General features: G+C 39.2%; 4 protein-coding genes across 7 annotated transcripts in view; 3 read left to right on the top strand and 1 right to left on the bottom strand.

The window, feature by feature from the left end:
* The window catches only part of LOC121953391 (palmitoyltransferase ZDHHC14-like), a 66346-nt gene extending 61919 nt beyond the window's left edge, over positions 1–4427 (top strand). Inside the window, exon 10 of one of the 2 annotated variants that reach the window (XM_042500455.2) lies at positions 3276–4427. In XM_042500455.2, the coding sequence (XP_042356389.1) occupies positions 3276–3701 (426 nt within the window). In that variant the 3' untranslated portion in view covers positions 3702–4427. Of the gene's footprint in view, positions 1–3230 lie in introns of both variants that reach the window. The other variant, XM_042500454.2, reaches the window with a different exon arrangement.
* Positions 4428–5644: 1217 nt separating this feature from the next.
* LOC121953393 (galectin-8-like) lies at positions 5645–13494 on the bottom strand. The gene is made up of 8 exons (XM_042500458.2): positions 12947–13494; positions 12544–12632; positions 10794–11004; positions 10552–10671; positions 10406–10432; positions 8978–9066; positions 8652–8817; positions 5645–6892 (listed from the first exon to the last, which is right to left on the bottom strand). The coding sequence occupies exons 1-8, from the start codon at positions 12983–12985 to the stop codon at positions 6743–6745; spliced, it is 891 nt and encodes a 296-aa protein (XP_042356392.1). The 5' UTR covers positions 12986–13494; the 3' UTR covers positions 5645–6742.
* A 4408-nt stretch (positions 13495–17902) lies between these two features.
* LOC121953269 (interferon alpha-inducible protein 27-like protein 2B) lies at positions 17903–20254 on the top strand. Of its 2 annotated transcripts, none has more exons than XM_042500260.2 (5): positions 17903–18017; positions 19127–19178; positions 19341–19370; positions 19528–19689; positions 19976–20254. In XM_042500260.2, exons 2-5 carry the CDS (start codon positions 19166–19168, stop codon positions 20062–20064), a joined length of 294 nt encoding a protein of 97 aa, XP_042356194.1. In that variant the 5' UTR covers positions 17903–18017; positions 19127–19165; the 3' UTR covers positions 20065–20254. The 2 variants fall into 2 exon arrangements, with proteins under 2 accessions (XP_042356194.1, XP_042356195.1); XM_042500261.2 differs by lacking the exon at positions 17903–18017 and adding an exon at positions 18201–18275.
* Positions 20255–20394: 140 nt separating this feature from the next.
* LOC121953268 (interferon alpha-inducible protein 27-like protein 2A) lies at positions 20395–24201 on the top strand. Of its 2 annotated transcripts, XR_015778715.1 has the most exons (7): positions 20395–21083; positions 21181–21204; positions 21414–21575; positions 22203–23067; positions 23211–23240; positions 23399–23560; positions 23861–24201. XR_015778715.1 is itself a non-coding variant. In XM_042500259.2 (4 exons), the coding sequence occupies exons 1-4, from the start codon at positions 23058–23060 to the stop codon at positions 23953–23955; spliced, it is 297 nt and encodes a 98-aa protein (XP_042356193.2). In that variant the 5' UTR covers positions 22918–23057; the 3' UTR covers positions 23956–24201. The 2 variants fall into 2 exon arrangements, 1 of the variants encoding a protein (XP_042356193.2); XM_042500259.2 differs by lacking the exons at positions 20395–21083; positions 21181–21204; positions 21414–21575 and having other exon boundaries at positions 22918–23067.
* The last annotated feature ends 1449 nt before the right edge of the window (positions 24202–25650 follow it).

Here is a 25650-nt window from a genome sequence, read left to right as displayed (position 1 = left end):
TTTTACTTCCTTCAGCTGGATGAGTAATGGTGTTACAGTCATTGAAAATGCCAAACTCTTTGTTCCCATAAGAGCTGGATACAATCAATATTCAGAGCATGACAGTTTATTAAAGATGAAATAATGAACTGAAAAGTGGCAGTTTCATTTTTTTTCTTGCTCAGGACAGTTCAACCAAATGTACCACCTTAGTGTCGGCAAAGTGGACAACTTATTACTATCAGCCACAGACAGTTGTGTGTTTTCAGGAATAACACAGATGGCTGGAATCTCCCAGCTTGTTGCTGGATTCAACCATCTCATCTCGATGCGTGTTAAAAGATGAAACATAGATGGTGTCAGCTAGAGGATTTTTTTTTTCACTTTATTTGAACAAGGTCATGTTCATCCTCCTCATGACCTTACAGTTATTGAGTTAAACTTAATTGTGGCTGGCTAGAAAATGACAGGATCCCCTCAGTAGTAGTGACATTTCTAAAAATCTAAATTAAAAGCAGAAACTGACTGGAAAATAAAGCTGCCCCAAGTATCATTATTGGGGCCCTGAAGCTTCAGTGATAATTACCAGTGAATATTTGAAGCTTCGACGATACGTGACGGGACCAGCTGAACTTGACTCTACTTTGGTAGGAGTTAGTGCCAGTGTGTGTGTGTGTGTGTGTGTGTGTGTGTGTGTGTGTGTGTGTGTGTGTGTGTGTGTGTGTGTGTGTGTGTGTGGGTGTGTGTGTGTGTGTGTGTGTGTGTGTGTGTGTGTGTGTGTGTGTGAGAGAAGAAGAGAAGTCAAAGGTGAACTATTGCATGTCGTGTTTATATAATTTATCAACAACTCCGAATGCTGCAGGTTGGGCTGCATCACTAGATGCATGCATTTCACTACAGCTGCCAGCGTCAGAAACGTTCTGCATCTTCATCTCACCTGTTCCTTTTTCTCGTCAGACAGCCAATTTAATTGCCTGAATCGAGGGTCGGTGACTGCAGGAGGACACTGGCCTCATTCGTGTACGACATTTGCCACCTCTTTCAAATTTCCTCTAGTTTACTGATGGAAAAAAACAACAACAAAGCATTCAAATACTGATTTGGACATCAATTACCATGGCAACGGTTTAAGCTTTGAAGCTTTTAAAGCATTCAGCTCTACTGGAAACCATCACTGCAACTAATCATTATTTTCATTGTCAATAAATTGTTTGGTCTGCAAAATGTGAGAAAACGCTCAAACAATATCATTTGCAATTTCCCAGAGCCCAGTTTGATGTCTTCAAATGACCTGTTTTGTCCAACAGAGCCTCCTAAACCTAAAGATATTTACATAAAAGAGAGAAGCGGCACAGCTGAGTAGCTGGAAGATGAAAATATTTTTCATTTTTGCCTTGAAAATGACGTGCAGGATTTATTAGAAAAATAGTCGCTACATTAATTTTCAGTGGATCTACTAAATTAATGGAAGAATCTTTTGAGCTGTGCAGGAAAATACTGCATTTTAGACCCATTACCATTTTGTATATTTTAAAGCTGCAACAATTAATCGATTGGTTTCCAACCATTAAATTAATCACCAACTAAATTGATATTCGATTCATCGGTGTGAGTAATCTTTTGAGAAAAAAGGGCAATTCTTTGATTCCAGCTTCTTAAATGTGAATATTTTATGGTTTCTTTTCTCCTCTATGACAGTAAACGGAATATCTTTGGGTTTTGGACAAAACCAAGCATTTGAAGTATTCATTTTGGGCTTTGGGGAAACACTGACATTTTTTGACATTTCTTTCATTTTTGACCAGGCAACTTTTTATCTAATCCATAAAACAATCAACAGAATAATTAATTGAAAAAAAGTTTTTAGTTGCAGCCCTATTTTATTTTTCTCTCAAAATTACTCTTTGCTACTATATTGATTAAATTTTGCAGTTGTGTTGACTTATGCACACAGTTCAGTTATTAAATCAAAGTAGAAGATGTAAATGTGTGATTTAATTTTGATGACAGAAAAAGCTCTCGTCTTTGTTGTTTTATCACTGCAGTGTGTGAAAAACAACCATAACTTGGCATGTGCTGCTTCACTCGCTGTTTGTTATCCAAGGTTAGTCTATCAGCAGTCTATGTACATACTGTTCCTTGTAGTTGTGTGTGTCTGCTGTGGGGGATGGACATTGCTGAGTCAGTCTGGCTGTGACTGTTTATAAAACAAGCCTGAAAGTAGAAAGAAAAGGAGAAAGCGCTCAATCTCTTCATTCCCCCTCTTCATTTTTCTATCCAACACGCCGCTAATGATGTCGCTCTGCTGGGCAAATATGGCTGTAAGCGAGGTTTCTGTGTCATTTCAGTCCAATAACCCTCGTTCAGATCCGTCTTTTCAACCACCTGAAGTGAGGCCAAGCTTGTAAAGGTGATAAGTCGAGAGCAGTTGATACGTGCAGCTGATTAAAGGATTGATAATGCTTTGAATCACACCTCTTGTGCTGTCAAAGGTAGCTCAACTTCTGTTTAAATCACATCTGTAATCTGCTCTTTTTAGGTCAGTGAGATTGAGACAGAAAGGTGAGATGTCCGGGACAAGTGTTTGTGCATCAAAATCCTTGTCAGTCAGACTTTGGGAGTGGTGTGGGATGAAAGGAGGCATCAAAATGCTCATTTGTTTGTATGGCTTTTTAACTCCTGCACAACTTGCAAAACTTAATCTGCAACTGGTCTCTAATAAACATGATTGCTCTGTGGTGATAAAGGGCTAATAGGGTTAAGGCTAATCTCCCTGAAGCTAATGTGTGCTATTGATTACTCTCCGTGTCCTAACCCAGTTGCACTGCTCCACTTTTAGACGTGTGATTTCCACTCTAAAGCAAGGCAACGGAGATCAATAGGTTGTGAGGCAGTGACTTAATAGTCCTGTGTTTTCATCTCTGTCCACTGACCTCAGCTCTGTTTTTACTGGGGCGGATGCACAAGCTGGTGCGGGTTCTTTTTCGTGGGCTCTGCATCCTAACGGGGTACTAACATCCTTTTTCTCTTTCTCTCCCATATCCAATCACCTTCCCCCTTCTCTGTTGTCTTTCCACATATTCTTTTCCTTGATCCCATGTGTCATTTCTTCTTCCCTCCATCTAATTTTCAACACTGCCTCGCTGTTATTTGTTTTCTATTTCCGTCCTTCACCTCCGGCACCTTATCTATCTGTCTACACCCCCCCCTCCCATATTCTTCCCCTCCTGCTTTCTGCTGCTTTCTCTCAGTGTGACCAAGACCAGTGCATTCAGAGCACCAAATTCGTTTTGCAGGCCGCTGCCACACCCCTCCTCCAGCAGCAGAGCAGCGAGCCTGTCATCCTCACGGCCTCCCCCGAAAACGGAGGCTCTCTGCCCGGCCGCACCTCCCTAACTCTGGGCGGCCCATGCACCTCACTGCCCCTCGGCCAGCCCACCCCTCCAACGTCCACTCCCAGCCTCAGCTGCCACGAGGCCACGGACATGATGCCAATCCATGGACACAGCCACACACACAACCACAGCCACCCCCTCCAGGAGCCGGTGGCCCACCACCACTTTCTCACCCCAGAGGAAGTGCCGTCACCGCCAGGTATGCTTCCTTGCGGCAGTCCCCTGGGTCACAGCCACACCATGCAGGCCGGCTTTTACAATCCAGCCAGCCAGGACTCGCTACACGAGGACTCTGTCAGAGGATTGGTTAAGCTCAGCTCTGTCTGACAGTGGGATATATGCCCCCTCCTCCCTCCTGATAACATGCATCTAACCCTTGAAACTCTCCCGTGCCACATTTGGAAAAGCACGCTCTCACCCAGAATTAGTTTTCCCTTCTCACCTCAGCAAGACGTGAGAACTGAAAAAAGGCTGCAGTTTAAATTCAGCTGCTGGAAACTGAATGGGATGTAACTGAACCGAAGCGAAACCAGTTGTCCTCAGCCAAGGTCTTGCCAAACCTCTCCGTCGAAACACGAGAAGATGTTTTCTAGCGTGTTGGCCTGTATGACAACTCCAACATACGCTTTTTATTTTTACTTCAAGGGAAACATAATCCATTCTGGAAATTGGACAGGAAGGTTTGTTTTTCAAAGTGGCAGATGTCTGTGAGCCATGTCAAGCAAAAAAAAAAAAAGACTTGATTTGACAGTACGTGACATTTTTGGTCAAAATTATGGATTTCTGTCAATGGATCACAGGTCTGACAGGATTTTTTTGTAAAACAAACTTAAGCCTATTTGCCTGTTGCTGATTGGACATTGTCTTTTGCCTTTTTTTCTCGGACATTCTCAGCAGTGCAATGGTTGATGTCATCATGTTGCATATCATCCTGCTTTTTCTATGTTTAAAAAAAATATATGAGAGACTGTTGTACTGTACCATGGTTATTACAAATCTTACAAATTATTATATTTCCTGTGGATATTAATAAAACACCAACTTTTTATCAGATACATTTGCGTTGACAGTAAGGTTTAGAAGGCATCATTTGTGCTAATGTGAGAGTCATGTGGCAATGACATTTCCTTTAAAGTTCATCTTGTGACTGAGGCCTGTGGTCATTAGGCATAAATGACAGATTGTAAACAAGCATGTCTAAATGTTGTTCAACATTTATGAGGACTTTCTGTGGTCCGTTAAGACCCCCATTCAGGCTGACTAAAGTCATGGAAAGACCTCAAGCACCAATCTTCAAAGAGATACAGACTAAAACTAGAACCGCGTATGTTACTAAGTCATTTTAAGTTTATTGGCAGGGAATGGTAAAGATTTCTAGGTAGTAACTTATAATCAGCTTTCAATAGTCTTCTGCCACCTTGTGGTTGACAGATAGTACTGCAGTCAAAACTGAAGTTTTTTTCTTATTAAATTACATTTTAGCCAATTAAATACTATCAGACATAAAGCAGTTAATTGCACCTACATTCTAATACAACTTTAAGATGCCTTAACCGATATTCTGATTTTGCGTATCAATCAACATGACATTGCAAGGACTTACAGAGATTGAACAACACTGTACAGTTCCCTTCAATGCTACACAGCATTTTAATGTCAGCAACGGTCGCGGCCGGAGCCATCGTGACTCTGGGTTGTCCCTCCCATTCTTGTGAGCTCGATATCTCAAGCAGGACATGAGGGAATTTTTTCAAGCACAAATCTCCACTTGGACTCACTGATAAACAAATCAGAATTTGGTGGTCAAAGGTCACTGTGACCCCACAAAACATGACATTTTATATCCAAAAACCCAAAGGTCAACTTCAACAAGACATTGTAATATTCTGCAAACAATTTACTGGACAATATTCAAAAAGTACAATTCAGATACTAAATTGGTGACTCTTGAAACTGCTTATTGTATAGCTCTTCTGTGCTGCTGGGTTGCAGATGTGTGCAGTGCATCCACATTTTAAAATTTGTAGCATCCAGTACACACTGACATAACTCCTAATGAATGCCAGTGTTGCTTTAGGTCTGCTGGGTATGTGAACAAGCCACTTTTTGCTAACACATTCAGCCTATAAACATCAAAGTGAAAATATCTTAGTGTTGTGTTTACAGCCTGTTGTGCTGCCCCCTTGTGGCCAATAATATCAATAAATGCAGACAAAACCATACTGACATTAATCAGTTGATACAAAATTATAATAGTAACACATTTATTTGTTATTAAATCATTTATGATACATAGGGAAGATTTTTCATACATATTTTACAACAAATACAACAGACAATGCAAAAAGAAAAGAAAACATTGACATTGGAAAAGAAATATCCCAGATTTTTTTTTCATGTTGGAGCATTGCTCATTGCAGCACTGAGTGAGAGAGCAGTGAGACAAGAGATGATCACAAATGCAGAATTCTACAATATTCTACAGCTTGCATAAAGATTGCAAAATGTCATCATTACTTTATTGAAATAGGTATATTTTTAAACAGACCCTGTACTGCACTGTGTTTGAGTTCTGCTGCACCATTGCATGTTAAAATGATTTAAATGTCGACTGCATGGGATGCTATCATGTGTTAAAGAATCCTGAGGATTAATGATTTCTAAAGCAAACTGAATTAAAAAATAAGAGCGAAAAAAAGAAAAGTGGGTATACCCTAAATAGGCACGCCCTATTCAATTTAAAAATAAAAAATTGCAGATGAAAATGATTTTGAACCCACATTTAAAATGTTTTGATTAAAAAATGAAAAATGTTTAAAAGCTTTTGAAATTAGCTGTACAATAAATTATTCTTTATTGGGCTATGCTCCAGAATAATGGAGCCATTCAATTTGATTAATTGTTTGTGTTTGCGGACTGTCTTGGCATTTAAACAAAGCCAAGTGCTTATTGACATTTACACATATTTCCTGTTTTAATTAAACAGTGCACTAAGGGCGTATCACAGCAGAGATGCACTAGAGACAGAAGAAGAAATGAACCAAGGCAAACCTAACTTGTAGCTGTAAACAGTCATGGTGGCTCACAGCCTTACACTCCAGATCAGCTAACTCTCATGCATCACTCATCTCACATGGACCATTACTACTCCATGGTTCAGCCTGTCCATGGTCCTTGGTCACCAAAAATGCTAGACTAGCTTAAAATCAGTGGTTGCTGCAAGACTAACCAAGACCTGAAGTCAGAACAGGGTTTGCCGTCTTCAGCATCCATAGTCTGGGTCATTGCAGCTAAGCTAATTTAGCATTAATAACCAGAACCCAAGAGTGTCTGTAACGCTGGCTTCCGTGTAATTCTACAGTCCCAAGTCACCACAGTTTCACATCATTAAGCTCCAGATCCCCCATGATCTCCAACTGGTCAATGCTCCTCAGGTCCTGCACCCGATGTCTGAACTCAAACAAGTGTGAGCCGTTCACTGCCAGCTTGAACTGATGGGGCTGACACAGGATGAGAATCTGATGAAACAAAACACTAGGAATAGTCAGTCATTACAAACATATTGAGAAATAACGAGCAAATCGTGATTTGATGATCATCCAACACAGTGGCAGCAGACAGTAGGGTTGGGTCAGTGTTAATTTTTTATAAGTATCTCAGGGTTTTGTTCATGACTTGGGGTAAAATGGAGTGTGACTGCATGGTGAAGACAAAGCTGAGCCGGAAGGCGAAACTTTTCATCTACAGCCAACTCTCACCTATGGTCGTGAGCTTTGGATGGTGACAGAAAGAATGAGATCGAAGATATAAGCGGCCAAAATAAGTTTCCTCCAGATGGTGGCTGGGCTCAGCCTTAGAGATAGGGTAAGCAGCTCAGACATCTGCAGGGATCTTGGAGTAGAGCCGCTGCTCCTTCGTGACAGAAGAGCCAGTTGAGGTGGTTTGGGCATCTGATCAGGATGCCTACATGGCGTCTCCCGTTAGAGCTCTTCCAGGCACATCCCACTGGCAGGAGGTCCCGGGGCAGACCCAGAACATGCTGGAGGGATTATATATCTCATCTGACTTGGGAACACCTTGGGGGCCCGCGAGAGGAGCTAGGAAGCGTTGCTGGCGAGAGGAACTTCTGGAGTACTTTGTTTAGCCTGCTGCCCCCACGACTTGTCCCCGGCTAAGTGGATGAAGATGGATGGATGGATGGAGCGATGACGGTCCGTTATACCAATTTGATGCACTTCACTCAGCAGTCGGTCCGGAGTTCAACATGATGACGCCCTGTCCTAACAGCAAACTTGCGCCCAACTATTATCACATTTTATCATGTAACATTGGAGCCTCCTGTCCACACTGAATCTATTAAATATGGACTTCTGTCACATCATGTAAACAAACCATGTAGCTATCAGCTGCACATTCAAGATAGGACCTTATGTGGAAGCCCTTAAAAGATAGGTAAAAAGCCGACTTGCTATCTTCCTACGTTTGTAACGTTAGTTTTTAAAACAGACAACACACATTTTATATTATGAAATGTACTTGAAATTGCATACAGTATAGACAAGAGCAAGTAGCCTAGGTTATTATTAGCAATGGCCATTTAGCAAAAATATTCGGCTCCCTGGCGCAATCTCTCTTCTAATCTCCCACCTATGTTGTTTTTTGAAATAAGGAGGCCTTATGTAGATAATTACTTATTTTAACTATGTGAATTATCTGTTTTTCGTCCATTATGGCGCTTTCCAAAGCAAGCGACAGATTGCGCGCCGCGGCCAGTTAGGACACCTCTTTTGTCAGCTCCAAATCCAAAATGTTGCCATATTACCTATATACTTATACACTTTTCATTATCTTAAGAGACTCACATTGCCATGTCTCCTTTCGTCACCCCCCAAAACACATGAATGCACTAGTAAACAAACATGGCTTGTGCAGCTCTGCCCCTCTCACCTCTGCTAAAATTTGATCTCCTTCATGTTCCCATGTTCAGCTCACGGCCTGTCAGACACTACTGTCTTCGGTAGTTCGTTTATAAACATAATATTCTGTTCAACATGCAATACAAGTTGGATTTAGCATCAAATGCTGTCAGCAGAGATTGCTGATGTAGGCAACCTTTTAATTGGCAAGAAAGTGAAATAAAGACAAATGTTGGTTCAGTGGCTTTGCATTATATCAAACCGGCTCGTACACTGGACCGGACCAGCAAAATTGTTGATTAACCTATTTGTGGCAGAGAGCAGAGGAAAGTAAACCTTGTAGGCTGACGGTGGTTCCTACCTCAAAGTATTCCCCTGACGAGAAGGGAAAGAAGGGCAGCTCCCGCTCCTCCTGACCCCAGGATTCACTCAGGTACGAGTTCCTGATGAACATTCCTGACTTCATTCGAGGGTTCAGATGGAGGGCGATGTTCTCCGTCCTGCTGTTCCGGAGGTTCACTGTAAAACTGGAAGAAACATGGAATTAAGGTAAATCTCTCTTCTTCTTTTTTTTCAAGTGATGTTACAGTTACCAGAGAGAAATGTACATTAATAGTTCAAACATATGATTGAGACATCACATTGCTTTATTTATGTCAAGATAAATTTAATCAGTTATCACTTTACCTGTGAGGATACATGCTGACCTGTCCTTTGATTGTGATGTGCTGTCCAGGGCTCAGTCCTTTCAGTATACTGCCTTTGTAAGGGAGGCTCTGGAATGAGAATATCACTGTTGATACTTTTTAGGATATTTTATTATCCATTTATCTGCAGATTATTTTCTTGCTTAAGCATTTGCGCAAAAAAATGTATAAAAAATACCCAATTTATTTCCAATGTGATGTCTTCATATGCCTTAATGCTTCAACCAACAGTCCAAACCCAAAGAAATTATCATATATCAGCAGTATATAAAGCATTAAATCCTGATATTTGAGAACCCTGCATCAGTAATTATTTGTCATTTTCTCTTTAAAAAATTACAACAAAAAAAAATCAAATAAATTAATAAGCGAAATAAACAATTAATCAACTAATCTTTGCAGCCTAAACTCTGAGCCCTCTTAAAATACACTGCCACAAAAGTTTGATTGGGTACAGGATGTCAACCTAAATCATCTCCAAAAACAGGTTAAAAAGACAAAGTTAGAAGCTAAAGCCTAATGTACAGATCACAGTGTACAAGTGAACCACCACATAGACTGGCATTTAGGACAGACAGAAATTAAAGTATAGGGAAACTTTGCAGACATTCACCCAGCCGTGTGTCATCGCAGTTAGTGTAGCCGAACGGTGTTTAGTTCTGTGTTTAGACAGTTGCTAAATAGTGGCTAAATGAGACTACAGAATGTCATTACATCAAGTTGCTCCAAACACTATTTTACAGCCTGCAACTGTGGTGTAGTTTGTTTTAACCAAGCATTAGCTTATTACTTCTGGCGACTGCATTTAGGCTTCAAAAATCCTGATGATAATTTGTAAATGTTATCTTTCTGAACAAAACGGAAATATCACAAACATTTGTTTACCATAGGGATTATTTTCTGCAACGATCTAAAATCCAATGGAAAAATCCCAAAGGCTTTTTGATTAGGGAACCACTGAAACTTTTCCCTCACTTTTTGAAGTGGGAACCTGGTTGGCCTACAGAAAAACATCATTGCTGGGGCACTCTGTTAACAGGGAATATGCTGTTTAGCAAAGCTTCTTCTAACTTCACAACAGAAACACAAGGTTAGCTTCGCAAAATGTTTAGAGCCCAATTACACCACTGTGGTTCAATAATGATGGAGAAATGTTGAAGACCCCTGATCTTAAGTGTTTTCAGCCTGTCTGACTGCCTGAGGACTTTGTTGTTGCAACATTGTTCCCAAATCTCAAAAATGACTTTAATAAACCAGAATTTCCTTTAAATGTCTGAGGGCTACGATCTACAGTGCACATACAAAGGATTCGTTTAAGAAATGTGATCCAGTTTTAATGGCATCACAAGATCCTGGGCACATTTAGGCTCAAAGGTTTAATGTAGATGACGCAAATGAAAAAACTCACCAAGTCACCTGATTCTGAATATATTGCCTAAAAGAGAAAAAAGCTAGATTTAGAAACAATTGATCAGATATGTTTATGAAAGAAAAACACATCTGAGCAGCTTGTGAGGACAAAATAAAGCAAACAAGTAATGGGAAAGGACTTACTGAGTTTGGGATGTAGCCGATAGCGTGCACCCTGACTTTCCCGGAAATAGAAAAAGTGTCGACCCTGTTTAGTGGGATTTTGTGCTTGTATTCCAGCAGGTGAGTGCCATTTACTGCCACCTATGAGTGAAACAAGCATTTAAATCACTTATTTTTTTATTAGTCCAATAACTTTTTCTGTTTTTTTCTGTATTACACAGGGTTATCCACACCTTCCTCCTGAACAGCATGGGTTCACTGACCTTGAAGACATCTTCATGCACCAGGATGATGGTCTCAAAGGGAGCTCCGCGTTTGTAGGGCAGCTGATGGAGCGTTTCCTCTTTGCCCCAGCTCTCCTGCTGCAGTGTGTTACACACCACACAGGGCGAGCCTTTGAAGCGAGGGCTGAAGTGGAGGGCGACATCAGAGCGGGGCTTGGTGCTGCAGCCACTCGACAGGTCGATCTGAAACCTGCAGAGAGGGTGCACACCGAAGTTGGTTTATTAACCGGGCAAAGAGGGCAAGAGTGCAAGGGCTTCAAAATTCTATTTAAGTCACATGGTTGGGCTGTTTGCACCTATTAAATATCATATCAGCAAAGGCAGGTCCTTGTATAGAGGCCCTGTGTCAAAGTCTTAGTCTAGTTTGTTTAGTTTTATCAAAATTTCTACATATCAGCTACAACTACTGTTACAAAAGGGAAAATTAACTTTTAATTTCAAATATATCATTTCAGTTTATGCTGACATGGTGCATAAATGGGGTTGTTTTTAATCACTCTACAGCAGATGACTGGGTTTTTTGCTTTTGTTTTTGTTTGTTTTTTTTTTATTTTTTGGCCTTTATTTTATAGGAAATGTATAGCATGACAGAGGGGAGAGAGGAAACGATATGCAACAAAGGGTCGTGGGATGGAGCCACACCCGCGGCTGCTGCAGCAAGGTCACAGCCCCCGCACTTGGTGCGCCCACTCCACCAGGTGAGCCACAGGGCACCCTGACAAAACAGCATGTATACGAACCACAGACATCAGTTGTGATGTGTCGTGCTGTGATGTCCAGAGTTGAACAACACAAACACAATAACCAATCGAGGCAGCCATAGACCAGCAGGTCCTGTGTTCAGCAATGGTAAATCACTCTTTATACTCTCAATATAGCGTACACTTCAACTTTATATCATTTTTTTTAGGTAGAACTTTTTTTAAATGGCTACACATTTTGCTTCTGCCTTCCTCCACAGCAGCACTTTGCTTAGTTTCCATGTCGTACTCCAGCATGCTTCTCCAAACTGGGGGCGTGCTGATTCACAACTACTGTTTGCATCACACTGACAAAGGATAAGTACTTCATAAAACCCCATGGCAAAATATTCAAACTAGCCCTGTAAGACAACTTTTAGCAAGAGGACACAAGCATTTATAATGCGTAAGTTTATTTGAGCAACATACTGTTCCATAGCCAAACCTGACCTCTGACCTTCAGGTGGAGGAGCAATAGTTAAAGTTAAAACTGAGCTAAAATTAAATCAGAATGATCTTTCATTGATGTCATTGTAAATTCCTTTAAAAGCCAAATCTTTTAAGGGGAAATATTTTGGACAAAGCCAATGCTGCACCACTGTCTGTTCAGATTTTTTCATTATGACTTTTTATTGAACATTTTTTGTATTGCTGCCTGAAAAACAAGATAACATTAAAATGAAATGAAAAGAAATACACTTAACCAACTGTAGGTACTATTTAAATTAACTGCAAAACTACACACAAACATAAACTAGTTAGTTTACTTTTTTTTTGCTTGATTTAGAATATACCTATAATTTAAGTTAATACTGATGCTACAACACTTGTATTTGCTTTGGTGCCATGGTTTAAAAAAAATTTGGGGACCACTTAATTTCACATATATGTTTTTTTATTTCCAGATTTTAGTATCACATTATTTGGGTTTACAAATCAAATCTTTGTCAATAAAGGTGGCACTTCTTCTGCACTTAATCACCTCTTACCTGTCAGCATCTGGGGGCACAGTGCCCTGGATGATGATGATCTCCCCAGGGTGCAGGCCTCCAGGTATGGGCCCTGTGTATGGGATCACCTGAGGTGGAGAGTTGAGGTTAAAGCACTGATACCTGCACTGACAGCAACTGAACACATGCTGCCTGCAACAAGGGAGCTGAAATGAAACGCCCCTGTGTTTCATTCATGTGCAAGATTATACATTGACAGTCTGATATCTCGGATACGTTTAGGTCCAGAGTGCAGGCCGTTTGTAGAGAGCTGCTGCTGCTGCACATAGCTGTATTATGAGCTACATGAGGGTCTATTGATAATTGCATGATGGCATCAGAGGGCTGATGTGTGTAATAACAATCATCATAATAATAATAATAAGAATGAAAAGCCTCTTACCGGATTCAAGACAGTGTGTTTCGCATTTGCCACAGACATCGGGCTTCTTGTGTCAGACTACAACATGCAGCTGTGCTGAGAGACAACAGAGTCTGTGGTGTCTGCGGTAAACGGGACCGGTCTGTAGCTCTCCTGCGCTACACGGGGATGATGGCAGTGTGCATCTTCTCCATAAGCTCCCAACACCGCGCGCATGCGCAAATCCTACCACATGATCAGATCCGCGGAGCAACAACGGAGGCCCGCATTGTTAAACCTTTATTTTACCAGCAATGGCAAAATAAAATAAATAATCAAATGAACCGTCTTATCCCATGCAAACATGGTGTTGAAATGACATGATGAAGCTGTATCTTTATTTATCTCATATGTGCTGATGTACAATTTAGACAAAATCGGTTCTTATTAAGAATCTAGAAAATGCTGTAATTGATTGATTTAATTGTAGAAAAACAGTATATATAATATAATATTCTCATAATATATATATATAATACATATAAAATGCAGTGACAGTAACAATACTGCCACCACCACCACTACTACTACTACTAATAATAATAATAATAATAATAATAATAATAATAATAATAATAATAATAATAATAATAATAATAATAACAATAATAATAATAAATAATCACAATCATCATCATAGCAACAACAATAATAAACTAAAATGAAAACCGTTATTATGTGCGCTACTTTTTGGATAAGGATGAGTTTCACTTCCTGTTACTTAACAAGGAAACTATGTAACGTTAAAATTTTATTTTATTCTATTGTATTTTTGCCTTGTTATTTGACGACACATTCAGATCACAGAAATGACTTGCTGGCGCCATCTTGTATTCAGATTTAGAAATAGTTTCATTTCTCAGAAAATGTAACCAGAGCCCTTGAAAAGGCAAACGCCCCCAAGAAGCCCAGAGGAGGATTAAAACTCAGCACAGCCTCAAGCTCATCGGACCAGGAGAATACATGGACTCGAGTGAGTCACTGTTTTAATATTGGTTTTAAATAGTGGTAAGTAAAGCAGATGTTTTTTGTTTAAACCAGATGAACTCTAAATGTTGATTTTGGTCTTTATTTCGTGTTTCAGAGTCAGCTATCGCTGTTGGAGTAGGAGCAGGAGCAGGAGCGCGTAAGACTTTGGAATCACCTGTGTTCAGAGATGGGCAAAATGCATCAATATACTTCTTGTTACAAATTACAAATACTTGCTTAAAAGTCTCGAAATAAAATAGGCCCACAAAATACTGGCATGAGAAAATACAAATAGCAAAATACTAAAAAAGTAATTAAAAAGTAATTACATTTTAAATACATTTAATGTATTATTATTATTATTATTATTATTATTATTATTATTATTATTATTATTTGTTTACTTTTTCAAATCTTTAATATAGAAAATCTGTTAATCAAAGATGTGCATGATGTTTTTGAACTGTCTGCTTACATTGTGCAGGATCCATTTTTATTTGGCCTGACACATTAGCACACCATCATAAACAAAGATTCCTCTGTTGTGCATCTGCAGTGCTTGCTGCCGTCGGGGTCCCTGTTGTTCTGGGAGTCATAGGTTTCACCTCAGCTGGAATAGCAGCAGGTTCATATGCTGCTGGGATGATGTCAACAGCTGCAATTGCTAATGGAGGAGGAGTGGCAGCAGGAAGTCTGGTGGCTATTCTGCAGTCAATAGGTAAAACACCGTTACTTGATTTTCTTAAGAGAAATTTCAATCTTGTAGTTTTAACTGTTTGTCAGAAATGTAATTAAATAAGTATGTTTTTTTTAGTGTGTAATCACGTGAAAGTAAGAATTGTCATGCTTTGGTTACCTTAGAATAAGGCCTCTAAATAAGGATATAAATCCTTATATATACTGTGTCCGTCAACACGATGAGCAATATCGGGAAAAACACTGATTTATAAACATAAAATGGCTTAATTCAGTATTTTCACCGCTTTGAATAACCTGGTGTGTTTGTTTTGGAGAGGAGGAGTCCTCTGCAGACAATTCGACTCCTAAAAATTTATAATTCGTAGAACTAGATGCCACCAAATCCTCCTAAATTTTACACACCCGACCTTTAAAGGTGGGATGATCATTGCTTAAAAAAAATAAATAAAAAATAAAGGGGGAATCGCATGTTGTGTAACCTGTTATGTCTGTCAAAGTGCAGCAACATAAAATCATATAAAGTCATGTTTATTTAGAGCACATGTAAAAACAACAAATGTTTACCGAAGTGTTTGACGTTTATGTAAAATTGTCACAATAGAGATTAAGAAATCTTACATGGAAAATTGGTGCAGTTTTCAACAAAATTTTATAAAGTGTTTTGGTACAATTGAATGATACTGTTGTATACATTGATGCCAATAACATCACTGTTTAACTCTGTCTTTTACGTCGAGAACAACACTCAGCATCTGTGTAAAACCTGTGTAATCTTTCTGCAGGTGCAGCTGGTCTGTCAGGAGCTACCACTGCAGCTGCGTCCACTGTTGGAGCAGCAGTGGGATGGCTGGTCAGCCTTATCCGCAAAAAATCTTAAAGGAATATGGTTCAGCTGTGATGCTTTTCCCTTTTTCCAGACAAAGTAGCCATTTTCCAATTTTATCAGCTCACTAAACCCTTTGGAACCTGGGTTGACATCACTTTTCCGTGCTGCGCTAAGATGCCTTTCACAAGTACTGAAACCTTTGAACTCTGAGCAAATTGGTTTGATTTCTTTGAAAAGCATGGGGGAAAAGGCAGTGAGCAACTTTGCAAAAAATGCCAAGGCACATCACAAGAAATTTGTAGATAAAGAATCTTTTGTAAGCCTTGGGAAAATGTACAAATAATTGTAAATATTATAATTATATATTTAAATTTATGTTACAAAATTCTTTTTTATCTTAAATGATGTTGAAGTGATTGTTGTTTTTGACTTTTCCCGTTTCCCCTTTTTTTTTTTTTTTTTAAACTTTCCTTGTTTCTGTACTTTTTCTTTTTTCTGCTTCTTTTCTCAAGTCCTTGCTAATTTTGGGGTAATTTCTTCTCAAGTTGTCATTTGCCTTCTTCCAATGTTTTTGAAAGAAATTAAGCCAATATGATCAGGTTTCAAATGGTTTAAACAGCACTTAAGTGATCTCAGACAACAGAAATGTTGTAGTTTTCTGCCTCCAAAACATTATTTATATTAAGCTTCCGATACATCGCTAGACATGAACATCAGTTCTGCATATGCACCTGGATTTGGAGCTTCCTGTGGGAAAAGAGACAGTGAGGTCCTTTAACCTTTAGCAGTGTGTTGTCTCTTACCACTCCGGCTCTTCCCCTTATACACAAACAGTTTCACAGCTTTCTAATTTTTAATCCTTCCATTGTGATATGTTCAAGACTTCATTGTCTGGGACTATTGTGATCAATATTATCAGTAGTTACTGTGTAGTTTGTTATGTCTACATATATGCTATGCTGCTGACGCTATACTGAGCATGTATTTATGATGTACCAAAAATGAATTCAACCGACGCTTGTCACGTGCCCAATAAAGTGAGACGAAATGTCATCCTTATGCTAGAAGAGTCAGTAGATCAGTAAGATCAGAGGGCTTCATCCAAATATTCATGCAAAATTTTATGAATTTTTTTTTCAGTAGTCGTTGAGATATTTTAGTGTGGCCTGTTTCTGTTTTTTGTGAATGCAGATTTTAAAAAATAAATTTCACTACTTGAAAGATGGTCTTTTCATAAAACTAGTCTGTCTGTGCAGTAGAAAGATGCAAATGCATTAGAAATTACACGACCAGAGAAAACAGAGAAAAAGGACAGTGGCATTTAATTTTGTATTTAAAAAAAAAACAAAACAAAAAAACAACCCTACAACTACCAGAATGCACTGCACCTCACCAAACCAATAAATGCCACCTTAGGCATTTTTTGTCTCTAAAAGAAACTATATAGCAGTCGACTGGTGACAAACAATTTTGAATTACAGGTAAACGATAAGCTAAAACATGTTTCTGAAAATATTTGAGGCATGAATTAGCCAACACAGTAATGTAATCTTACTTCATATTTGATCAGCACTGCTTATTTTTACAGTTTGATGTTTGTTTAGCCTTCATTATTATATAAAAAGAAACACGATGCACCCTTCCTGTTTTTTTTTCTTTTACCAAGGAAACTGTTCTCTGCGAGATTAGCAGGGAGATGTGGGCACAGGTCAGGTTAGATGGAGGGAAGTTTTACCATTTTAACACAGTTCATTTACACTTACAAACCACATTGTTGTGATACAAAAATTAGTTGAAAATTAAAATGCAGCCATGTCTGTCATGACGCTCAGCACTGGATGTTTTCACCTGACAACTGAACAGAAAATAATTAAGATATCTCGCATCTCCAACTTTCTGTACACAGAAAATGAGCCTTGATTTTCACACAAACACAACATCTGAACTTTGGGCTGAGGGAGCTTTGCTGCTGCGCATATCTGTCATATAGCAGGAAAATACCCCCTTCACTGATAAGAGTTTAGTATCACATCGAGGTGTTTTCACAGATTGACTCTGGCTTTAATTGTTCATCTTTTATTGTAAATAAAAGGATGGAGACGTGAATAATTATGAATTCTGCCATATGAAGTGGCTTGACTCAATTTGCAGATTGCATCGAAATCTTCACTTAAATTGTAATCAACTGTTGGTAGACATCAGCATAAATGTTGAAGATATTTTACCCTCCAACTAGCTGCAGGGTGTTTTTGCTTATAATGATAATAATAAAAAGAATAAATAGAAACGTGCAAATAATATTCATACCCTCTGTAAATGGTCTTAGGTGTTGCCCATCATACTTACATAACCTGTCGTTTACTATGCTTGTTCATTTCACAGATTGTGTTAAATTTGTCCCGTTATATTCATGGATGTATTATAAGGAAGTTATATTACAGAGGCTGCTGCTTTTGTTTTGAAAGCGTCATTTTTTCCGGTAAAAGTAGTGCACTCTGGGTAAAGGAAAAAAACGATTAATTTAACACGGAGCTGCATCTTCCCGGAGAAAAAGCTGAGGTTTGTGCCGTTTTGTATGTTTGTAGCGCATAACGGCACAATGTTTGTCAGTGTTTTGTCTCCTGTTGTGATTGTTATTGAGCGACATTAAAAATGTCAGCTGGTGTGCACGATGACAAAGATGTGTATATGTTTCATTTGCAGTAATGCTAGTTCCGTTTAGCAGTTCCGCTGCAGTGGAAATAAAATCTGTAGGTCTTTAGACAGCAGATACAGACTGCGGCTCAGTGCTGTTGCAAAGGTGACTAAGCATTTCAGGTAAGCTAATTAGGCTACTTGTAGCGCCCAGTCAGAAGATGTCATTTAGCTAAAACAAAGATGGAAATCGGGGCCCGAGCACACTGTAAGCACAAGGCACTGGTGTTTTTGTAAAGACTTCTTTTTCTTGCTTCGTAAACCTTTTTTGGGGCCCAGGGAGCTCAAAACTCGCCAAAATTAGCACACAAACACCAACCAGTATGGAGCTAAAGTTATTATGATATACACGAACTTTTAGTGCTCTTGTCTTTTAGAGCAGTTCCTTGTTTTCTTCTTAGCTGACAGTGTGTTGTATTATAGAGTATTAACGGCACGTTTTTGAAGCTACAATATTTACCATAAAGCTTTTGTGAAATGTCAGTTTGGAGAGATGTTAGACCTTATCCTTAAAGAAATGTTGAAGGGAAACTTCTGTATCTTATCCATGTTTTGTGTCTAAGTGTGTAATGGGAACAGCAAAGGTTGCTGTTTTTAATGACTGTGATGTAACTTTCTTCAATGCCAGATCTTTATTTCAAATGCAAATGCTTCAATGCCAAAGTTTCCTTTTTCAGTTCAGGTTTTGTTTTCAGTGACAAATCATATTTTTAATGCCAACGTTTACTGTCACCTTATTCCAATTGAGTGATGTTAATTGTTTTGGTGTTGTTGACTGTTAATGAAATTAACCTGTGTGGGTCAAATGAGTTTGAAGAGTGTGATTTGATTCAGTATTACCATGTGTGGCTGCGGCTATCATTCACATTACTGAGTCAGATACAAAAACATCGGTCTATAGGATCCTGAATGACTGATAACACGTCTGGCACCCTCTTCTGTTTACGCTCTATCAAAGTTTTGTTTCTCAACAGACTCCAAAGGTCAGAACAGTTCATCAGACAAGTAAAGAAATGGGTCCTGTTGGTAAGTATTGCTGTATCTTGACACTACTTCCACATTGCTTCCAAAATACTGATACTTGCACTTGTGCTTTTTTATTTTATAAACAGGTAACCGAGGCAACTGCGTTTATATTAAGTGTATGGACTGTAAATGCTGATTTCAGTTTTTATATCTGTGTTTCAGGGACAACTGTCGCCATTGTAGGAGGTGCAGGTGAGACTTTGTACCACGCAGCCTTTATGGATGAGTACTTTTTCAACTGATTTTAAAGCACTCGTGCTAAACTTACATCATGCATGATCCATTTTAATGTGGCCTGAAAAGTTAACTCTCTACCTTTAACAGCAAATTTTCCTCTGCTGTGTTCCAGTTGTTGGTGTGGTCGGGGCTCCTGTTGTTCTGGGAGCCATAGGCTTCACCTCAGGAGGAATCACAGCAGGCTCTTATGCTGCCGGCATGATGTCATCAGCTGCGGTTGCTAACGGAGGAGGAGTGGCAGCAGGAGGTCTGGTGGCCACTCTGCAGGCGGCAGGTAATCACTATTACTTGATTTTTAAAAAAAATGTTGTCTTGTTTTAAGTGTGCATGTCACAATAGTGATTAATATATATATACGTGTGTGTGTGTGTGTGTGTGTGTGTGTGTGTGTAAATAGAGCTTTAGTTAACAAATAAAGGGTTTAGATACAATTCAGTGATACTTTATACACTGTAATGACAACAATGCAGCTGTTTTATTTTCTTTTAGCTTGAGAACAACATTTTCTGCTTCTCTGTGTCTCCATACCTTGATATAAAATCCACTAAATCTTTGTGTAGGTGCAGCTGGTCTGTCTGGAGCTGCTAATGTAGCCGTGGCCGGCGCTGGAGCAGCAGCGGGATGGCTGACTAGCTTCATCCGTCGCTAATCACAAAGAAACAAAATGCATTTACAGTGTTTCTACTTTGGCCAAATTAAGGTTATTGCAAATTACATCAGTGTTTTTACTAAACAGTGCAAGAAATCTGTATAACCTGTGAAAGATTCTCATTCAGGGTGTCATCTGTAAACATCATTGGATGTTTTAACCTGACTGATTAAACAGAAAATGATTCAAATATTGAGCATCTCTACATTTGTGTAAACAGAAAATGAGCTTTTATTTTCACCCAAACACAACAAAAAGAGACTTTGAACTGAGGGATCTTTGCAGGTATCTTTCATATGGCAGGAAATGCCGCCCTCCACTGTTCAGAGTGTAGTAATGCATCAAGGTGTTTTCACAGAGTTTAAAATCAGTCATTTACTTTAAGTGAGAAGATGGAGACATGAAGAACTATGAATTTAGCTATTAGATGTGGCTTGACTCAAAGTGCAGCTTTCAGAAAATTTTCCACCTTATTGCAAAAAACTGTTGGTGTATATGAATATTAACTAGTAACTGCAAGTAGTACAGGCTGGATTATCACTACCATAAGTTCTTGAGTATAAATACCAAGTATTGTACTTAACTAAATTTTTTTCATCTCACTTAGAGCCAGGGACCTCCAGGGCCAAAAAATATATAAATATCGTTAGTGCTATAAAGATAAAAATTTGTCCTGAGTGCAGGTTTGAAGGAGCAGTCAGAGCTAAAGTGGCTCAGCAGCTCTTTAGTGTTCCTGTCGTTTGTTTCTCGTCTTCTGTTCCAAATATAGAGATGACTTAACACCTCGGACATGTCCGATATTTGAATCTATTTGTGTTGACTTCAGATGTGTGAGGGACTCTGTGACGCCCTCTACTCTTCAAATTTGAATAGTTTCATTTGTAAAGAAACGATACCTGCCCACAGTATAAACAACTCAACCCAGTTCATGACTCATCAAAACAAAAACGAGTGCAAAGAGACAGAGATCTGCACGTCATTTTTGAATTTCTCATCAAAACAAAAAGACATGGATCCTGGTGAGTTTTACTGTGTCTTTCACAACACTGATATACATCTTTTAATGTGACGACACTTTTTCTAATACATACTTCTCTTTTTCATCTTGTGTTTCAGGGACGGCTGCGGTAATTGGAGGAGGTGAATCTTTGTCCAGCCTTTTTTTTTTTTTTGGATCCTCTGTTTTTTTACTTTTTCCAACTGATTTTAACACACTTTAATGTAGAAAAAAAACATTGAAATGCTAAACTTAATCATGCATGATCCATTGTGGAGTGGTCTGGCAAATTAACACGCCGTCATTAACAGTAAAATTTCCATTGCTGTGTTGTGTTACTGTGCATGTGCAGCGCTTGCTGTTGCTGGGGCTCCTTTCGCTTTGGGAATAGCAGGTTTCACTGCAGGAGGAATAGCAGCAGGCTCCATTGCTGCAAAAATGATGTCGGCTGCTGCAATTGCTAATGGAGGAGGAGTGGCAGCAGGTAGTGCTGTGGCTGTTCTGCAGACAGCAGGTAAACACCGTAACTTCATTTTTAATGAAGTTAATTTTTGAAGTTTAATTTTAGGGACTCTTTGCCCCCCCCCCAATGATGGTTGTGGGAGGGGGGGGGTTACATTATGTTTTTTGTTTTTGCTTAGGGGAGGGACATTCAACTTAATTTAGCTTATTTTAAATCAACTTCTTTAAAATTGTCCACAATTACATCATCTACAATAACCAGAAACGTTGGAACATGGTTATAATAGTGGAGGGGGAGTCATGCATTATCCCCCAGTCAGTCAAGGAGGCGCAAAGAAACATTTGTAACTGATAAATAAAGCACACTCCCTTAATCTTGTGGTATTATGTTGCATTTTAATGGTGAGATAATAATTGTTGGAATGATAATGACAGGAGCATCATGTGCTCTATTATGTCTTTATGATGTGCAAACAACACAAAAATCTAACTGACAGAAACAATAATTTCCCATTGTTGTAACAGATTTAAGCTTTGTGCTTACAATACAGTTTTAGGTAGAATATAATGTCACTACAGTGTATAATATCATTCGGTATTTTAGTTTGAGAACAACGCTTTTCCGGCTTTCCTGGATCTCCACACCTTGATTTTAACTCTCTGTGTAATGTTTTTGCAGGTGCAGCTGGCCTGTCAGGAGCTGCCACTGCAGCTGTGGCTGGAGCCGGAGCAGCTGTGGGATGGCTGACTAGCTTCATTGTATGAAAATCATGAAGAAACAAGACACACTTAAAACATTTATTTGACTTGCCAAATCAAGGAAGCAAATGCAAATGACTTCAGCTCATTTACTAAAAAGCACTCTTGTCATCTCAGGAAACGGAAATGCTTTTTGCAATAAATCTGCGTAACCCGAAAGAACTACAGGTCCACTGTCATCTGTGGATGGTGTGCACACAAATAAAAAAGAAAAAGGAAAAAAAAGCCTTGCAGAGACTGTTCTCTGATTTAAGATGAATGCAGGTATTAATACTAGCCCACTGAATCGTTTTTTTGTTCATGTTGTCAGGTGATCATATCCAGTGATGAAAACCTTAACAGACAGGACTGCAGATATTGAGCGTCTCGAACTTAATGTAAACAGAAAATTAGCTTTCGTTTTCACCAAAACGAGACTTTGAAGTGAGGGCTTTGCTACTGCTGGTAGCTTTTATATAGCAGGAAATACCACCCTCTGGTGATAATAGTTTAGTATTGCATCAAGATATTTTCCCAGAGTTTTAAGTCTTTTATGGTTTACTGTAAATGAAAGGATTTATTTGTTCTAAACTGGTTTAGCAGCTTAGTGTTCTTGTCTTAGTGACAAATAGTGACAACATACCACCTCAGGTATTTGGATGGAAGAAACGAACTCACAGACACCCTCTTTGGTTCATGACTCAGCAGTTTCATTTCTGAAGAAATTGCGCTCATACAGTATATAATTCTCAACCCTGTTCAAGACTTATCAGTAGCCTGCACTCTACAGCACGAGATGGGGCTTTGTGAGTATCACCGTTCCTCTGACATCTTTTCAAGTGCTGATACTTTTACTTGCATGCCTTTCTGATGTGAATAACTAAAAATGGTAGTAACCTCAGCCAAATGCACTGTAAATGCTGATTTCAGCTTTCATCTTGTGTTTCAGTAACATTTGTGGCTTTAGGAGGAGGAGCAGGTAAGACTGCAGTCATTTATATGTTAAACGTATCATGCATGATCCATTTTAAAATGGCAATATATATATATATATATATATATATATATATATATATATATATATATATATATATATATATCACTATGAATAACAATGTCTCCTCTGCTGTGCTCCAGTTGTTGGTGTGGTCGGGGCTCCTGTTGTTCTGGGAGCCATAGGTTTCACCTCAGCTGGAATAGCAGCAGGCTCTTATGCTGCCAGCATGATGTCGGCGGCTGCTGTGGCAAATGGAGGAGGAGTGGCAGCAGGAAGTCTGGTGGCTGTTTTGCAGGCAGCAGGTAACATATACTTTATTTTTCAATTAAAGTTTAATCTTGTTTAAAGTGTTATATCTTAATGATAAAATGATCATCTTTTATTGAAAAAATATCTTTTGTTTTTTTTTAACTGTTTAATCTTAATGGTAATTTAACATTTGTCATAATAGAGGTTTGTAACTTTGGGCTTACAGTGTATAACTTGAATATAATGACACTACTGAGAGTAATAATGCTACTGTTTACTTTAGCCTTTTAGCCAGAGAACAAGACTCTCTGTGGCTGCTGCTTTGGTGTAAAACCTGTGCAATTTTGCTGTAGGCGCTGCTGGTCTGTCAACTGCTGCCAACGTGGTTGTGGCCTCCGCTGGAGCAGGTGTTGGAGGGACAGCATTGGGCCTGGCTGCGCTCATCTGAAACTCATGAAGGAACATGATACATTCTCTATGATTTTACATTTACCCAAACAAGGAAATATTGAAGATTAAATCAGTTAGGTTATTTCAGAATGTTTTGTGCAATAAGTGGTAACTAATGATGTAAGGTAATAAGGTAATAATATTGTAGTTTTTAGAGTATCTGTAATTTACTTTTTTTTTAAAAAATATTTTGGTCAACTTTTACTTTCACATTTTCTAAATAAAATGTTTACTTTTACTCCAATACACTTCCCCAAAGCATTTTTTTAATACAATTTAAGGAAGGGAAGGAGGAAAAGAAGAGGGAATGGACAGATAAATGAAGGAATGGGAAGGGAGGAAAACTTAATTTTGTTAAAGTGTAATATATGCTCCATTTCCAAGGTGGTGTATTTTACATAGAATCAAACTTAGTAAGTCTAAAAATGCATACAATTACTTTTGATACTAATGTACAGTAAATATCAGATACTCTAAGTGTTATTAAATGGCAGGTATACCCCTTCCTTTCCAACAAGGAAACCCCAGGTAGTTGGGCTGGTGGTTACCTTCCACTTCACCACCCACTCTAAAAATAGCAGCCTGAGCACAGGCCTCACTCTCATTATGTCCAGCTTTTTACAGATTGTCAAAGAATCCACTGACAGGGGGCAACAGGAGCAGCAGTAAGAGGTTGTCGGATCACCTAAGTGTATACGCTGCTGAGTTGTTTGCAGTTCTGTTGGCACTAGAGTGGGCAGAGGATGTTAAACAAACAAAATTCTCATTTGTAGTGACTCGGTTTCATCATTATTAAGCACTGACACAAGAGCGGCCAGACATCATCAAGTATTAGTTTGTGAAATTTTGGTTATGAACGCAAAGCTAACCTGTCAGGGGAGGGATTTAGTGTTTATGTGGATACCGACACACCGTGGAGCGTGGATAAGTTGACCAAGGAGGTAGTGAAGAGAGGACATGTGGACACTAGTAGCAAACTTTCAAATTCAGAGGGGAAGAACATCATTTGGAGGGGAATAAGCAGACAGTGGCAGCAGTACTGGGAAAATATGACTAAAGGACGACACTTACATGCTACACAGAACAAAGTGGGGGGAGGATGGAAATAGAGGAATTAATAGATGGGAACATGTGATTTTCAGTAGACTGAGAATTGGTCACAGCAACCTTAACAGTACGCTCTTTGTGATAGGGAAACATTCAACTGGCCTGTGTAGCCGGTGTAATGTGGGGAAAACAGTGGAGCATGTGCTTCTTTTCTGCAGAAAGTAGAAAAGAAGCACAAACAGGGAATTGACACAAACAGAGAGATTGTGTCTAAGAAACCTGAAGACAAGTTGGGCAGACTCCAGCTTTAATTCGTATGCGTCTGAAGATGATCACCTTGGTGGAGCCTCTGGACCCACTGCTCCATGGATATTCACTCCTGCCCCACCCATCTTAAGGTATGCAGACTCCCACACTAAATTGCTGTCAACACCTCCACCCTCATCTTAGTTCTCCTACAACATTATCAAGGGCCTCCCAAATCCTTTCAAAAGCACCAATACTGCCATATTTAGCTCCTAGCAGGCTACTACTCAGACTACACTGCTGTCTGACTCCCATGCATCTACCCAGGCAATCCCCTCCACCTTTCTACCTGTACCACTTCCAGTCACGACCCAAGCCCCCAGTAATCCTGCAGCCGTGC

The sequence above is a fragment of the Plectropomus leopardus genome, chromosome 14 (assembly GCF_026936395.1).
Source record: "Plectropomus leopardus strain MGB_pleo_1.0 chromosome 14, ASM2693639v1, whole genome shotgun sequence".
Lineage (NCBI taxonomy): Eukaryota > Metazoa > Chordata > Actinopteri > Perciformes > Serranidae > Plectropomus > Plectropomus leopardus.
The sequence above is the reverse complement of the archived record's forward strand: the minus strand, read 5'-3'. Positions and strand labels throughout refer to the sequence as shown.

Bases quoted from the DNA above. Each gene is read 5' to 3' on its own strand.
- LOC121953393 (XM_042500458.2), bottom strand. From the start codon at position 12,985: ATGTCTGTGGCAAATGCGAAACACACTGTCTTGAATCCG. The intron at 12,633-12,946 runs GTAAGAGGCTTT...TCTCCACCTCAG, and splicing joins AACACACTGTCTTGAATCCG to GTGATCCCATACACAGGGCC. The intron at 8,818-8,977 runs GTAAAGTGATAA...TGTTTCTTCCAG, and splicing joins GTCAGCATGTATCCTCACAG to TTTTACAGTGAACCTCCGGA.
- LOC121953269 (XM_042500260.2), top strand. The intron at 19,371-19,527 runs GTGAGACTTTGT...GCTGTGTTCCAG, and splicing joins CGCCATTGTAGGAGGTGCAG to TTGTTGGTGTGGTCGGGGCT. The intron at 19,690-19,975 runs GTAATCACTATT...ATCTTTGTGTAG, and splicing joins GGCCACTCTGCAGGCGGCAG to GTGCAGCTGGTCTGTCTGGA.
- LOC121953268 (XM_042500259.2), top strand. The intron at 23,241-23,398 runs GTAAGACTGCAG...GCTGTGCTCCAG, and splicing joins GGCTTTAGGAGGAGGAGCAG to TTGTTGGTGTGGTCGGGGCT. The intron at 23,561-23,860 runs GTAACATATACT...ATTTTGCTGTAG, and splicing joins GGCTGTTTTGCAGGCAGCAG to GCGCTGCTGGTCTGTCAACT.